Below are 16,665 nucleotides of genomic sequence, written 5' to 3' on the forward strand. Positions count from 1 at the left end.
ATCCTATAATCTGATTTCTGTCTTTTTTTTAAAAAGTGAAGCGCCACACACTAGTTTGTGTCATTATCCAGATGTACATAAGCATGATTACAGTTACTAGGGGTGGGTTTTGATTATCGATTAAAATCGATACTTGGATAAAGTCATATCGATTCATTAAAATCCTGAATCATTTTTTTAAAATATAAATTCATTTTGCCCGAAATGCCAGAATCTCAGGTTAAACCTCACAAAATTTCAACAACCACCAAACAGCTAAAGCAGTAAATGAGAGCAGGAACACGGATTCTGCACAAAGACGTAAACACAAAGCACGGAGCCTCCGACGGATCTCTCTCCAAACAATATTGAGCGAACCAGCAGCAAAAGAAGATCCAAACTACGCTTCACATAAACATCGTCATGAATTCACTCTGACTTTTGCTGTTTTGTTTCCACCACAATAAAATCACACTTCATGCACAGCTCTCTCTCTCTGTGTACTTCAAGAACAGTTTCCAGTCTAAAAATCTGTTTTCTGCATTATTCGCTTATTTGTTACGCACAATTCTACCGTTGTTTACAGGCTGTCGGCCGCTACTTTTTCCTTTTACTTAATTCCGAAAAGAAAAGCTAATTTCTGCCGTTCAATACTGAAGAAATTTAAAGTTTTTAAAATTATGCAAAATTACAAAACGCTTAGTTGTGTCTCTAATCAAACCTCTGTAACTTTGCTCTGCTTCACTTCAGCTGCATCAGGTAATGTTCATGTGTTGATTAATGGTTTTCTTTTGTTTTTTATGTACTGCAGAATATATTTTTAAAATCCAGGCCAAGAAAATCGCCTTCACGTTTTTCTGTGTTTTATCCTCAATTACTTTGACACAAAGGCATCTGCTGATGCTCACACCTTTGATAAAGTCTCCAAAGTGTCAGCTTTCTTTTTATATCTATAAAAATATACAAAATGTACTGATGCATGATCTGAATTATAATATTTCTGACTGTCTGAGGCAAAATTTCCCCACACAGCCCTAACAGTTACACAATCATAGCAAAACTCTGTCCTGATAGTTTCCAGTTTCTCTTTTGTATCAGACATACTGAGACAATATTCGGGATAAATAACCACGAACACAATTTATTTATTCAGTTTAGAGGTTTACACATCATTATAATCACAGAGCCCGTTTCACTTGAATCGTCCACTTGATGGCGCAGTAGAGCAAATGAAAAGCTTCAGTTCATCACTAGGCTTCATCTCACCATCACTACCAAAGACTGAAGGGGAAGTCCGTGAAAAAGCTGGAGTCAGGCTGGCGAGGCTATGATGAGCTGGGAAGCATATTTAGCAAAGCCTACCAGCTGCAGGAGAGTGAGTTTTCAAAATAAAAGTTGCTTTCTTCTTCTCTGAGGTTTATGTCTTAACAGCGCATCGTGCCTCAGCGCCACCCACTGGAGCCATGTCGCCGTGTGATTGGCAGATTAGACAGTTGCGATTGAACAGGTGTGCCTAATGAAGTGGCCAGCCAGTGCACAGTCAGCGGGGGCCTTTCAGTCAGTTAATGACATCACCAAGGACCACGCACGTTTACACTGTGGTGAGCATGTTTCATTCTGCTTGCAGTGTGCTCATGCAACCTCTGTAGCTTTAACGTTCATACTCCAACTGTAACTGACAAACTTTGTTCTAAATATACTAAAATTAAACACGTGAATTACTTCGCATTAATCTGTAGTATTTTTTACTGTTGCCTGCGCTCATCTGTAAGATTTTTTCCTGCTCGTTTCATCTACCCAGTTTTGTTTTGACCATTACCAAACCTCATTTCTGCTTCCTTTGAACTCTGTAAAAACCTTCATTCTTCACTTTTCTGCACAAATGGAGAAAAGAAAATCTTACGCTTTCTTTTTTGTTAATAAAAACGACAGAAGCTCTACAGCAAATCCTCAGTTTATTTCCTGCACATTTAAAAGCAAATAAAAGAACAAGCTCAGATCTCTGAATTACAGCCCCCATCATTTTAGAAAAACAGAAACATAACAAAAACCTGTCAGCTTGGCTGCTTGTGGATGTGGGAGCCTCAGTGAACAGCTGTCAACTTCCATATCCACAAAAAGCTTTACAGGAAATGACATCTCTGCAGACCAGGAGCCTCATCTGATGCTCAAGCCCTGCAGAATCTGATGCCCCCTAGTGGTACAGTATACAAACCCCACCCCCCTCCCCTTTAATCCCAATCTTCGTCTTGAATAAATTAGCTCGGTAAATTTGCTCTGAAATCAGCATAAGTCAGCCAGTATTTACACCAGTGCTTCAACATTTTTCTGATCTGCACAGGCTGCTTGAGGAGAGAAGCCAGAAGTGAATAAAAACGTACAAACGGAAAAGGTAGAAAACAGGCACACGTGGAGAGGACCCGAACCGTTCAGTTTGTTAGATTCTTATGAGTCTTTACCCGTCATCTTCTGAGCCAGAGCCCGAAGCGAGCGCAACAGTGCTGATGAGTCCACCTGACGAGACACTCGGGTCTCCACTCGCAGGTCTGACGTAACATCACGATGCAGATATTTCACAGGGCGAGCCGGGAGAAACATAACATCCGATTTCACAAAACCCCATGAGTTGCGTCTCATATGTTAAAATACTCATGTTAATGAGAGAAAAGAAAGTTGCTTTCATGCATTTTAATGCTTAAGGCTGTAACTAGATTATTCTTGCTATCGATGAACCTGCTGGATGATGGTTACTCCCCTCAGAGGCTCCCAGAGACCAAGTTAACCTTTTCACATGATTTAAAGAAGGATAAGCAAAACATTTTCTGCCTAATGAACTTTTTCAGATTCCTAAATGAAAACTGTTCTAAAAACAGGACTTGGACGATTTTCGTTGACAATAACAGACTTTACGCTTCACAGCACAGAAAACTCAGAAGCCTTGTCGAGAAAGAACCATGGCCAAAAATTTAAGTGGCATAAATTTTGTGTTTCGCACATTTTCTTTATGATATGGTGAAGAAAAATCATAAGAACTAAATGAGTTTAGTTCCAACTAAATCAAATTCATGCAGACTCTGTGTTTACAGCGTGAACAACATAACGTGCTGGATATCAGCTTCTGAGCCAAATGCTGATTGATGGTGATCCGTTCCTGCCTCAGAGCTCCATATTGATCCGTTTCTCCGCTTCTGTCTGTCCACCTAACAACTGGCACACTTTCTAACATGATGGAGCTTCGTGTCACCGTTTCCAGCCCATGACGCTCTCCCGGCACCATGGGCTGGAAACTCTGGATTTTAATACAATTGAAAATCTCAAAAAGTAGAAGGACAAGCAAAAAACTCAAACGGATCAACTTCACGCACAAAGTCAGCAGCACATCGTCTGCTAAAATGATTTGGCTCAGAAGCTCAAAAGTCCAGCACACCACAGAACTGCAGGAGGTTCGTCACTGTAAAACTGAAGCTTTGCATAACTTTGATTTAGTTGCCAAAAAACCCCGTGGAACATGAGCATGACTGCTCTTCACTATATCACAGTAAAGTAAAACACGCTGAGGCAGCACACAGTATGAACGTTTGCGTCACAGTGACTGTGATGATGGCGGGCAGCTGGTCACAGCCTCTGTAGCACAAGAAACTCAGCAGCTGCTGGATGTCATGTCGTCCATCTGTCTTATCAGGCAGATAATCAATATCTCCATATTCTCTCTCAATAATTAGCTGCCTGCTGAAATACACGGTTAATCAATTACATAAGGAGAAACTAGAGATTAATGCCTGGTGAGTTTCTGGAGATCTACTCGTACCACCTCCTACTGGCCGCACTGCATTACTGCGGCCGGTTTCTTTTCTGTGCTAAACCAAAACAATATTTCATCATTGTTAGACAAAGATTTGGACCTTTCCTCCCTAAATATAACATGAGCATTGAAACGTTAGCTCAAAACGTCAGTTACAGTTTAAGAAGGACGGCGCTGATAGCTGACCGACGGGATCAGACCACAAAAAAAACTGAGTATCTGCAGAAAGGAAACTGAGTGACTGTGACTAAAGGGTGAAACACAGAGGGACAGCAGACAGAAGGGAAGCAGATTAAGTCTACAAAATCCCAACAAAACCAAAAATTATGTGCAGACAAAATCAACGAACAGAGAAAATATACAAAAATGTCAAAAACAACAAAACTGCATCTGTTACTGTAGCTCCTCCACACATCAGAGCAGGGCTGCAACTAACCAGTGTTTCTACTCTGAACCAGTAACTTGAAAGAAGAGTCGAATTAGACAAAAATGATCCTGATCGTTTCAGCCCTGCGTCAGTGTGCGAGGCAAACAACACAATCAATACTGTCTCACAATGATAATGTCAGCAGTTGTACTACCAAGGCTTAAAAAAAAATCTGATCTTTGAAGAAAACCCATCAACCTTCAGAGAAAACAAACGGCCAACATGCCTGTTAGAGGATGAGCCTCCCCACATCTCTCTGTGACAGCGTCAGAAAAAGTAATCGTTAAACAAAAGGGGCTGCAGTGTATGTGTGTGTGTGTGTGTGTGTGTGTGTGTTCAACAGTTTTTAAGCTGAGCCAGCCATCGCTGTGCTTGGCACTGGTTAAAGTTCCTCAGCAGAGGGCAGAGTGTGCTCACGGTGGAGCTCTCAGCCCGTCGCCTCCTCTTCCTCCACGGGTGGATGAAATTTTTGTTGAAGTGACGTTTGTCAGCCGTCACTCGTCTGAGCCGGCCGAGCGTTTCTGGTTCCTCTTGCGAGGAGATCTTTTGGGAGATGCTTTGTCTGAAGGAGGAGAAGATGTTAAGAAGGTGAATTGTAATTTTTTTTCTGAAAACAGAGCGGTGATGCCACACACCTGCAGGTTTTATGTTCTCAGAATCAGGCCAAACATGAGGTCAGAACATGCTTAAAAAAAACCCCCAAAAAACCAAATGTGTCTTCCAAAAACATTTCACTGAAGCTTTCTCACACATGTATTATTTACAGTGGAGACTCCATCAACAGGTTTGAGGTTTTTATTACATCTGACAAGCAAACTAAGGAACTTTGAAATAATTACGTGATTCCAAAGAAACTTCCTTGAAGTTATTAAGGTCCAAAGAAAACTTCAAGCAACAAAAAAAAAAAAAGATGCTCCTGCTCAACTACTTTGTTATTTCTGCTACCATCAGGCAGCGACACCTGGTTTTGACTCTCTTCCTACAAGCAGTGTGTAGGGGGAAAATGACCACACATGTAATGTGCGACTAAAAGTATTTTACACCTGCAACTCGACTGACAGATAACTTGGGTTGACTGCCTTTTGTATAAAAATGACTGAAAGTTGTAACTGAAGACTTTAGAGGATTTTATAACATCTGTAACAGTAATGAAAATATCACAGGCATGACAAAAACAAGCAACGGGATCACTAACGTCTTCACATGTTTTCCAGATACTGGAGGAGTTTGCTGGGTTAAGTAAAAATGAAAGAAGGAAAATCATTTTTATAGCCAACATCCAACCAAGCAGCTGCACCACAACCCCGCTTACTGTGACCACCACTCTCTAAGACCAACTTTCACACACAAGGAAGAATGCCAAGAACCAGATGGTCTGATCACAAAACAGGTGAATAATGTGACGTGATGTCAGTGGGAAACTGTGTTTAGTTTAACTTTCTGCAGTTTCTCACTAACAGATCAGAACATCTGGAGCACCAGGAGTGGGAGAAGAACACTAAACACTCCAACATCAGGACCAAAGTTGTGTTACAGACACACAAACACACGACATGCAGCAGACCTCACCTCTGCGACTCTGCACTGAAGACGCAGGAAAACATGAGAGCAAGGAAAGCAGAGAGAGGAGGAGAAAGAAGGTGAGTGATCCTCGTGCTCAGTCAAGGATTAAGATCATTCTGAAACAGCAGGTGAAGCAGGAAGAAAGAACAGAGCAGCAACAGCAGCAAATATCCTGAACCTGTTCATATAATAAACTCGAAAATGTTTGGGTGCGGAGAGAAACAGCAGCTCTACAGACGTCTGCCAACCTCAAGAGCTGCACAGGAAGCAGAGGTTGCAGGGACCCGTGATGAAAGCTAAGATGTTTAACCTGGAGAAATCTATGAACCTAAAAGTAGTCCAACTCCCTAAACTAAGCATGTACTAAGAAATGAAATTAAACACCATCTGTGCAAGCACTGTTGAAACCTGAAATTTCCTCCTCCTATAATCAGGTTGTATTTTAAATATCACTGAAACGTGTGGCTCACTGCAAATGATGTCCATGTGGTCCAGTGCTCGTGTTACTTCACTCTAAAACAGCCAACATGCTACTGTTCTGCAGAGTCACTTCCATATTTAAATGGTTAAAGCTCGTGTAGTCTTTTGTTTAATTAAAGGAATTAAATGTAATTTTGGTGAATGTTTTCAATGTTACAAAAGATACACCTGCACGCGTGAATCAGCTGATTCTGTGAGGAAGAAAAGCCTAAAAGGTGCTCTGAGAGGGAGTGTTCGGATGAAGCTGACAATCTCATCTGAGACTTGTGGTGTATAAACAGTTGGATTTCTGTGTCTGCAGATAATAAAGTACATAAAAAAGAAAGCTTGTGTGCGAGCTGATGAGGTCACAGGATGTGTGCGAGGAGTACGTACTGATCTGGTTCAGTGTTTCTGGGGGGATCCAGCTCAGGTCGACGTCGTTGTGGCTCGAAGTTCCCGTTTCTACCTTTGGAGCTGGACGCCTCCTCTACAAACAAACACAGAATGAGCTGTCTGCTTTTTTTTTTTTTTGCTAATGACACCAACTCAACCTCATATAGCTCATGCTTTGGCCAAAAGCTCCAAAGAGTTTAAGTCTGTGACAAACACCTGCAGATCCTGATGTAAAAAACACTAGCTAAACCATCAAAGGGTTTATTTTTCCCCTCAACTACCCATTTCTTTAAAAACAGTTTCATCTGATGGTATCTGCACCTTTCTGGACTCCAGCAGCTGGTGAAGGCCTACAACCACGAGCAGCCCAAGACCTGACAGGAAGACATACATGAAGATCCTGGCAGAGAGAGAGAGAGAGGGTGGGTTTATGGACAAATGCAGGCAAAGGGGGAGGAAAAAAGCCAGATTGGGTGTGTATATATATATATGCATGCTTACGTCTCTCCATCAAGCCCATCCTCTCTCTCAGTGATGGTGACAGTCTGGTTAAACACAGCATCCTGGAAAACGTTTCCCTGTAGGTGGGAAAAGAATGGATGAGAAATGTAAATAAAGAAACAAAACGCAATGGTGGAAAATAATGGCTACAGATCACTTTTTCCTACTTATTGTCCCAAATTTCCACACAGAATCTGATTTGTTACATCGCTGACATTAGAAGAGCTTAAACCAGTCATGCTTACACTGCTGTCCTTGTAGTTGAGGTTGATGACGAGTCCGAATGGCCGCCCACCCATTGGCTCTGCAGGGATGAAGGAGTACTCAAAGGTGGCCTGTCTGCTGGGAGGAACCACGGTGCCGAGCTGGAGAGCGGTGAAGTTCTGGATGTAGAACTGGTAATCCTGAAAGGGGACAACAGGACAAATTTAGAGAGAGATGAAGCTACAGCTATGAATATTTGTTACAGCTCATTTTCTTACCTGTGGGTAACGGAAAGAAGCATCCAGAGACTCTACGATGAAGTTCTCCGACCCTTTGTTAGTGAAGCCAAGAAGGAACTTAACGATGTCATTGGCTGGGAAGTCTAGAGGAAGGATGGCATGAATCAAAGGGGGTTTCAATACAGGAAAATCTAGAAACTGCTGAATGAAAACAAGAGGGCGGATACACAAAGACATTCACCTTCTCCTTTGACAAACAGGATGGTTGTGTCAGCGTTGGGGGAAGCCTTCACCTCTCCAACCAACGCTTCCTCCTCTTCATCTTCTTTTTCTTCCGTCTAGATAAGCGCACAGGTTTAGGTAACGGGACGAAGAACAGGTTCACGTTTATCACGGTACAGTAAACAGCGAAAACTTGCATCATCTATGAAAACATTTCTACAGCCAATTTAATCACTTACCAGTTCTGTGTTATCATCATCTTCCACTTCTGCCTCATCATCCTCTTCGTTCACGTCGTCCACCACGTCTTCATCCACAGCCTCAGCCTCCTCATCCTCAGTCAAATCCTGGGCACTTGCCACTGGTCCTGACAGAAAGTATGGGAATTTTTACCAAGCCTATAAACAATCTTTATTTCATGTAATGGTTCAAAGACCCCGGAGCAGCTACAGAGGTCTGATATTTAAAGCACATCTTCAGTTCACCAATGAGCTCCGTGATGGTTGGAAAAATGGATGCAAGCCTAAAATTGACCACAACACAGATATGACTTTGTACTCCATCAATGTTCTTCTGGTACCTAAGACTACATGGTTCTCAAACTTGTTGCATGGTGTGCTTAAGAACAATCCAAGCATAGCCTGGAGAACAGATCCAGACCAAGCTAAACACCGAGCTGCAGCATTCACTACAACCTAAAAACTTGGAAATTACAAACTCTACTTTTGGTGGTTTAAAGCTTGGGATGATAGATTTTGTTAAGGTAACATCACACAATCTTTCAAAGGTAGATACAAGCATCAAAGTCTCCATGTAAATATATTATAAACAAACAAAAACAGTTCTACATTTTCCAAGACGGCCATCATCTCAGATCTAAGTCAAGTGAAGAAGGCAACTGGACTTCACTTCTCACCCAAGAGCCATCTTTAGTTCTAGAACTAAACGGTAGCGAGTCACATGTATTTAAACCTTACTGGCATTTATGGTCACCACACTGGTTCACTGGTTGTATCAAGCGCAAACTGTAACTTGAAGGCGCACGGTACTCGCCACAGTTCTCTCCTGAACTGGTCTGTATCAGTGCTGGTGTAAGTGTAGAAGTTTCTGCTGTTTCAACATCTGCTGTAATCAGGGAACCTTTGAACTGTGGTATTGATATACAACTAAAAACTTAGTTTACAAAAAACAAAAAAAACCAAGTTGATCGAACAGTTTTCTCTTCCACCCAGCTGGCTGCACATGGCACATTACAAAAGTTAAGAGAAGCATGAAAAACTGAAATGATGCCAAAGTGTGGCACATGCCAGCAGTTGTGACGTCAGTTTGGGCTTGCATTGCGCAGAGAGATGACAATGGAGAGCATAACCTAGGCTGCACCACACCTTTCGCCCCATGACAGCTGGAACAGTCGTCTGTTGTCCAGTTCAGTGTGGATGGAGCCCGCGCTGAACTGGATAAAGAGTTAAGAAAATTGACGAATAACACTAGCATGCAAACATTTTTGAACATTTAACATTCAGATCTGCGTGAAAGCAAATACCTTTGTTCAGCTCATCAGTGCAGTCACACCCTGTCAATTAGGGTGCAGCTATCCACTTGTTTAAAAGCTTATCCAAATGAAGGCAGCATACCCCAGCTTACAGAGTCAGACACTGACACAAGATCATTTTAGAGTCACCCATTTGCCTGACATGCATCTATTTGGGCTGCAGACTTCTCCATCCAGGATGCTCCAACTCAGAACCTTCTTGCTGTTTTGCAACCATGATAACCAATGCACCACCATGCTGCCTAGTTTTATGACTCATGACAGCGACCCAATAACACAGTCAGGTTAGTCCCACTACTTCCCCTCACTCTGTCTGCATATACACAAGGCCAGGGATTAACCAACACATTAAAATGAAACTTGTTACAACATTATTAACCGTGATAATAATGATGTGCATAATATCCACACAACACCAAGTTCTTGGTTAGACTTTATGATTACAAATATCAATACCCTAATATAAAATTGCTATTGTTAAACTCTCTAAAAGCGTATCCACAGGCCCGTGATGTAAAAACAGTGTTGCTTAAAAGAAATAGGAAGCCAACACGTCCGTTTCGTCATGTAAACGCCGAACTAACCCACAGCTTACAATCACAGCCAACAGGATACGATCCAGATAACTTAATCGGCCTCAAACAGCCGTTCAGCTGCACAGTGTGCAGACCAATTGAGTAAATAAGCCATACTCTTACAGACTTAATTATCTACTTACATTAATTAAGCGGGCATTTGAAGTAACAGTCCCTCTGTGATTCAGTTCTGCGGGGTTAAGCTAAGTAAGCTAGCGTAGCAACAAAAGTAACTTTACCCCGTTTTTCAGCAACTTTCACAAGTTTTGTTGATTACATCATATTATGTGTGGCAACTCCGAGGCTCCGTTTACACAGAGAGGAAATAAAGGAGCTGAAATAAAGCAGCACGTTAACTGAGCCTCTTAGCTTCCCTGCTAACAGTAAGGACACGTCAGTCTAACCAGGCGTTTAAAGTACCTTGACGTGAGCTACCATACACTAAATTACACGAAACAACAAGAGGCATTTGCGAAAACGAAATCCACCGTGGAGATATCCCTCTAATTGCCCCACATTTACGATGAATCCCTTCATTTTTATATACACGCTTCACTTCAACCAGCACGCTTAATGGAGAGCGGCCTTCCCCTTTCCCCACAGCAGCTACTTAGCTCGACAGCTAACACTTCTTTTTCCCCTAAATCGCTGCGCTTTTCTTCGTATCTTTACAAACAGACTCACCTTTGATAAGGAGAGTCGCCGGAAAGGCTAACAACACCAGTAGCAGAAGTTTCGGCAGAAATTTCATCATTTTGAAGTCGAAATCAATGCGTTCTCATTCAGCGTCGGTCAGGCTGTCTATGAGCGTCGCTGTACTGCTTCCGTTACTCTAACTATGACGCATGCGCAGAAGTCACGGTGGAGTTTGTGGTGTGGCGTCAGCCCCCGTTCAGGTCGCAGTTGTGTTGGTATAAAAATGGTTGGACACGGTTGAGATTGTTAAGAATAATATAACTTTTACAGAGAACAGCTGACCTGAGTTGTGGACTTTCTGCTCAAGTTGGGGAAGTTTAGGAAGCACGAATGCAAAGGAAACAAAACCGGAAGTGAACACTGCCGAGAAAAAAACAGAATAAAAACGAACTTTAATTGATCAAGTGCTGAAAGAATGACCTTTATTCATAACTTACATTTCATATTTAATTCTAAGAATGAATAATAGTACTGTTTCTTGTTGCAGATATAAAGAAACTGGGAGTTTCTACGAAATGTCAGAATAAATTAGCAGATGCAGCTAGAACGAAAACTTGTTTCTGATGCTTTAAAATGAATGTCTAATCTTTTTAAACTGTTTTCTATTAATAATACTAATTCTTTATTTAAAAGGGACAGTGCAGTTTAACGTTGTTGCTGTTGTAGCCACAAATTGCGTTCAAACACGTACAATTCAGTCACGTACACATCCAAATCACAATATGCAATATATACAGATGTTTTTTTCTTTGTTTTTTCTGTCAGTGCGCACTTTTCTCCTGTTGTATGTTCAGCGTTATGTTCCACAACAGATATGAGAAAAAGAATGATAAAAGTAAAGAAAAAATATTTTTTTATGAATTAGCAATATTATTTTAAAAAAAACAACAACTGCTAATTATTTTTATTCATCATATTTTTAATGGCAAACTCTTAATCTGACTGTTTATAAGATTTATTACGTTTTAATGCCACTTGTAAAAAATAATTTTATTTTTATTACAATTTATTTGAAATTCCTTGTCACTGCATGTTGTTTTGCTACTTTAGACTTTCCTCTGTTTTACTATCAGACTGTCAGTCATCTGTGCAGCACTTTGAACTTCACTAACCAGGATGAAAGGTGTTGAACAGTTAGTAAGTAAATTTTGTTTTATTTATTTCTAGATAAAAGATCACAACGTGCTTCACACAGAGATAAAGTATAAAACAAAAACAGATAAAAGTTAAAAAAACAAAAACAATACTACTACTAATACACTGTATGCATGTATATATATTCTGTAACCATTTCCACATCATCTCCTGGTACTTTAACCAGAAGTGAAACTCTTGACGTCAAGATTTATTTATTTTGATTTTTTTAAGAGTGTCCTTGCATTCAACTACCTCACACATTCAATGGCAAGAAAAACCAGAGCTCTTGGATCTTTGACCTCGTGTTTTGAGTTTTGTGGTTTTCACAATTTATTGTTGGGTTTATTAGGTAGCTTACATTCAAGTGTTATATTATTTAGTCTTTTGGGTATAGCATTTCCAGTGCTTCTGACTTAGGTATTTATGTTTCTTAGCTCCTTGTTTGATGTCTCCTAGTCTCGTTTCTGTGCATCTTCTGACCCTTTTTTTTGTGTTAGTCTTGTGTTCTGTTACTTCCTGTCTTACTTTCCTTCATGTCACATGCTTTAAGTTCTGTGTCCCCTTGTATAGTTAGATTCTGCTCACCTGTGCTTCTTTTCCCCAGATGTGTCCTCTGTCACTAATGACCTTATGTGTGTATTTAAACCCTCAGTTTGCTTCTTTGTCATGGTTTTCAAACATGCTGTATGTCCTAGTGTTTCACACCTTTGATGGCTCAGCTTTATGCTGTATTTGCTGCACTTGTGTCCACATATTTAAAGTAATTATTCAGCTGAGCTGATGTCTTATTTTATTTATTTTTGCTCCCTCCCCCCCAGATTAGATGTAACACATCTAATACATTTTAAAAATCATCATTGCACATTTTTAGAAATATTTTTGTCCATGAAAGGTGATGTGACACAACAGCTAAATATCTGCTGTTGGCATCAGTAAACGTCTCACTTTCAGAGATGCAATAACAGGATCTGAGTCGTATTTCTAAATAAGATGAACTTTTCTGTTGATTGTTTATTTGTTTTTTATTTCTCCCATATGGAACACACTGCAATTATCACATGGCAAAACAGGCCGAGATTGAATGATCTATAATTTCAAATAATATGTAAATAAATTTAGTAAAATCTGTGATGATATACTGAGTAAATAAGAAAAAAAACTGTGACATTAGAAGCAAAAAAATCATCAAAGCATGAACCAAAAACAAAAGAAACAGCGTCTCTTCAAAACTTAACACAATCAACACATGAATATTCAGTAAATTATATTCTATTGCATCTATTTTTATGAAATAAAACATACAAAATGCAAAAATGGTTTCCAGCTAGAATGACAAATCATGGCTGAGTGAAGATTTATTCAGTACATGACTGGGATGCAATCCACACAGCAAGACAAGAAACCCCAAAAACACGACTTACTGGATACACACAAGAGTAAAATATAACTTTCCCAAACGTGGACAGGAGCCCGTGTATCAAAATAGTCTGCAACGTCCAGAAATCTCCAGTCCGACGTACTTAAACAGTCTCTTCAGATTTCAGGAAATATAAACTTTTACTGTGTGCAGAGATATTCAGACAGCATGACACGAGAAACAGAAAGACACAGTGTGTTAGTTAAGTCCTTTACAAACACAGAGGTTACTGCTGCTGTTTAAAACCGATGATCTGTCGGTGGTTTGTCGACAGGTTACTGTACATCAGAAGTCAAAAACAAAACCACACTCCCCTGAACATGAATTAAACCCGGGATAAATAAATGCTCAAACTCGAGGTTTCTAAACCTTGTTCCTGTTCGCCTGCCCCACTCCTTCCTTTTGGTTGCATCACTGCTAAGAAAAAAGTATTTTCTGACTTTTCATTCTTTCCTTTTCATTCTCGGGCTCACGTCTAGAGAGAAGACAGATCTAATTATTTTCATTCCCTGCTCCTCTTCTTCTTTTTCTGCATCCTTTCAAATGAAAGTCTGTTGACAATCTGTCGTTTTCTTAATGCCAACAAAACCCATAAAAAGACCAAAAACCATCAGTGTCTCAATTCATCTCTCTGTGCTTTCTGGATTCCCTTCAGATCACATAAACGTGTCAGCATGTGACCATATTTGTTTCATTAGTGGCATCGATGGCTGACAGAGCAGTATTTGGGCTCGTCCAGGTAACTTTGGTTTAATCCTGGCTTTTCAGAACCACAGACCTGCTCTGGAGCAGGTCGTGTTCGACATTAGAGATCAAGAGATATCTGGAATGTGGAAAATAGTGTCAGGGAGGTCCTGGGAGGTCCCTCAGACCTCAGTGCGCAGATAATAGGGGGTCTGTTTCATGGGTGTCGCTCCCTGATGAGCACCTGCTGACTGTAAGAGGTCTTACAGCACTTATTCTTCTATGCATCTTAATAATGGTCCTAAAACAGGACAACTCGTTGTACTTGTTGACATCATATCAAATTTGCATTACGCCAACATTTGAATTCAGTTTTCATTTGTATTCTTTATTCTGGTGGTGCCAGAGTGAAGCAGTTAAAACGATCCCCAGTTCAACTCCAGCCACAGACACAAAACCAGGAAAACCCTCCAAACAAACCCGCTACCTGCTGTGGGGAGCCTTCTGAATACGGGGGAAGCTGTAGGCAGCATTTTCCTTTTATTTTAAAGAATAAAAACTAAAACTGTCTTTCTCACATCTGAACACGAATTCAATAAGAACAGGAAGTCCATCAGATCCACTCTGTAGTGAGTGAGTTTGATCAGAGCACAGGGACACCGCGTCTGATGAGAGGAAATTTGGTTGAGGGTGGAGAAACCTGCCGATGGAGCAGCCACTGTTGGACCTGCTGGACTTTTTTATTGATCTGTTTTTGTTTATCTGGGATTTTGTCTTGTGAGGGTGGAATAATCAACTTAATCTTTTTTTAGTTTGTTCTGTTATTTAAAGTCTTTTAAACTTAAAACATTTTGGAAAAAAATGCAAATTAAAAATGCAAACTGTAGAACGGAAACATTTCATAGTAGGTAAAAGTCACAAATGTAATCTGAATATTTAAAGAATGACCCGAGTAAGAACCTTTCTCAGATTTGTTTGCCTTTATGTTTAAGGAGCATCTCCTCTGCAGCGTGTTGATGTGAGCTGACTGCAGTGCCTGTTAGGATTATTTGCCAAGCAGTGACTTATATCATGAGTTATGAGTCTAATTAGCAGTTTTCAACAATGAACAAGAACTTTGATTCGGCTTATCACATGTTCATTTGAAGTATGAAACATTTATGAGTCTTTTATGTGGATGTAGTGAGATTACAGTGAATTTGTTGTGGATTAATCGACATGTGGAGCTGAAACGAGGCTTTGTGGTCTTTTCCTGGGCGTTGTTGGCAGTATTAAAAACACAGACCACACCCAGAGCTGCAGTTTAGGAGTCTTGTCTGAATTCCTGTTGTATTATAAACTAGATTAATCCTGCTCATTCCTTCTTCATTTCCTCTTCTAGTTTGTCACAGGTGATTAAAAAGTTACACGTTACTTGTTTCTAGTCTCTCTCACTGCTTCTCTTCATGCATCCTTCTGTCGTTCGCTCCTCTACTTCTATATTCTCATAAAACATGACAGCATGCTAGATTTATCCCTCCATCTGCTTTTTTCTCTTCATCCACCGCTCATCAAAAGAAAATTCCCCTTCAGGTCAATTATTACCTGATATCACCGGCTCATGATGTTCAGTGCATTGCAGCGCTCAGTGTAAAACTACAAAGGTTTATCTATCTTTTATCTATCTATTAATTTTTTTTTACACCAGACAGTTCTGCCCAATAGATTCTTAAACTTTTAATGCCTAAATTAAAAAATATATATTTCAGTGCCACCTAAAGAAGAACCATGAAGCTGCTTGTGGTTCATTTCCAGCTCAGATCCCAAACCTTTCGTTCGGCGCACTTTCACTCTGTTTCAAACCATATACAGTAACTTTGAGACGTGACCAGAGCCTCGAGGTTACTACTGATGCTGATTCTGCAGCTGCTTTCGGACGGACATGGATGAAACTCCAGGAGTTTACAGATTTGTGTTCAATGTAATAATTTAAGATCTGTGTCAAAAAAAAGTGAAATTGATTTCCATGACTTTGCACATATTTCTGGACAGTGCTTCATAATATTTTGTGTAGATTTTTTGTAAATTTCTTTTTTTTTTAACATAAATGCTAATTTTACATAACAAGAAGAATAATTTTGGAGATACTGTAGAAAAGGCCTGAATGGAGCTGAAGTAGATGTATTTTCCAATAAGCGATGGACCTGATAGACGTATCTGTGTCCATCAGATACAGGAAAGGCTTCCCCAAGCATTCAGACAGCCCTCTTTAATCATAGCGCACCCTGCTCCGCTGCACTGCATCCTGGTCAGTTTCCTTCACCTTTAAGTGCAGAAACTGCTCTTTGATTGGCTGTTCTCAAAGAAGCTGCAGCTTTGTAATCCATCACGTCTAATTAAAACCCATTAAACTTATTTTTTTAAACATAATTTCCTGTTTTAAAAATTGACCAGAACAGTCTAACAATCTATCACCTGTCTTTCTCGTTTCCCATAACACTGAAAATGTAAATGAGCCCTGAAATGCAAAGAACATCACCAGCTGCTTTTATAACGCTGAAGGTGGATGTAACTGTGAATTTCAGGCCCTCTCTCTCACAAACTCGTCTTCCTCTCCGCTTTAGTTGCAACACTCCACGTAGTTTGCCGGCAGCATGCCGGACTTGCCGGTTCTCTGCACGGTGCCGTACATCCAGCCCTCGTCGATGGGCTGAGCGTTGATGATGACGTCGCCGTCCCTGAATGAGACCTCATCGTGATCTTGAGCCACGTAGTCATACAGCGCACGGTAAACACGCTGCAAAAAGACCGAGACACAGATTTCAGGGTTTCA

At 40.4% G+C, this 16,665-nt stretch overlaps 2 protein-coding genes across 6 annotated transcripts in view; both read right to left on the minus strand.

Moving 5' to 3' along the window:
* Positions 1-1,915: 1,915 nt before the first annotated feature.
* Positions 1,916-10,801, minus strand: ssr1 (signal sequence receptor, alpha). Of its 2 annotated transcripts, XM_026180682.2 has the most exons (10): positions 10,604-10,801; positions 8,032-8,159; positions 7,812-7,908; positions 7,610-7,713; positions 7,373-7,531; positions 7,128-7,204; positions 6,948-7,026; positions 6,627-6,720; positions 5,778-5,792; positions 1,916-4,770 (listed from the first exon to the last, which is right to left on the minus strand). In XM_026180682.2, the coding sequence occupies exons 1-10, from the start codon at positions 10,671-10,673 to the stop codon at positions 4,703-4,705; spliced, it is 891 nt and encodes a 296-aa protein (XP_026036467.1). In that variant the 5' UTR covers positions 10,674-10,801; the 3' UTR covers positions 1,916-4,702. The 2 variants fall into 2 exon arrangements, with proteins under 2 accessions (XP_026036467.1, XP_026036468.1); XM_026180683.2 differs by lacking the exon at positions 5,778-5,792 and having other exon boundaries at positions 10,604-10,799.
* A 1,947-nt stretch (positions 10,802-12,748) lies between these two features.
* LOC113029692 (uncharacterized) overlaps positions 12,749-16,665 on the minus strand; it is an 84,965-nt gene continuing 81,048 nt past the window's right edge. For all 4 annotated transcript variants that reach the window (XM_080306764.1, XM_080306762.1, XM_080306760.1 and 1 more), the window contains one exon: positions 12,749-16,629. The gene's annotated coding sequence lies outside the window, so the exon portion shown is untranslated. The remainder of the gene's footprint in view (positions 16,630-16,665) is intronic.

This window comes from Astatotilapia calliptera, chromosome 9 (assembly GCF_964374335.1).
Source record: "Astatotilapia calliptera chromosome 9, fAstCal68.1, whole genome shotgun sequence".
In the NCBI taxonomy this organism is placed as follows: Eukaryota; Metazoa; Chordata; class Actinopteri; order Cichliformes; family Cichlidae; genus Astatotilapia; species Astatotilapia calliptera.

Coding starts and splice junctions, on each gene's coding strand:
- ssr1 (XM_026180682.2), bottom strand. CDS start 10,673: ATGATGAAATTTCTGCCGAAACTTCTGCTACTGGTGTTGTTAGCCTTT. Junction 8,160..10,603: donor GGCGACTCTCCTTATCAAAG/GTGAGTCTGTTT, acceptor ACTTTCTGTCAG/GACCAGTGGCAAGTGCCCAG. Junction 7,027..7,127: donor GATGGGCTTGATGGAGAGAC/GTAAGCATGCAT, acceptor TCTCTCTGCCAG/GATCTTCATGTATGTCTTCC.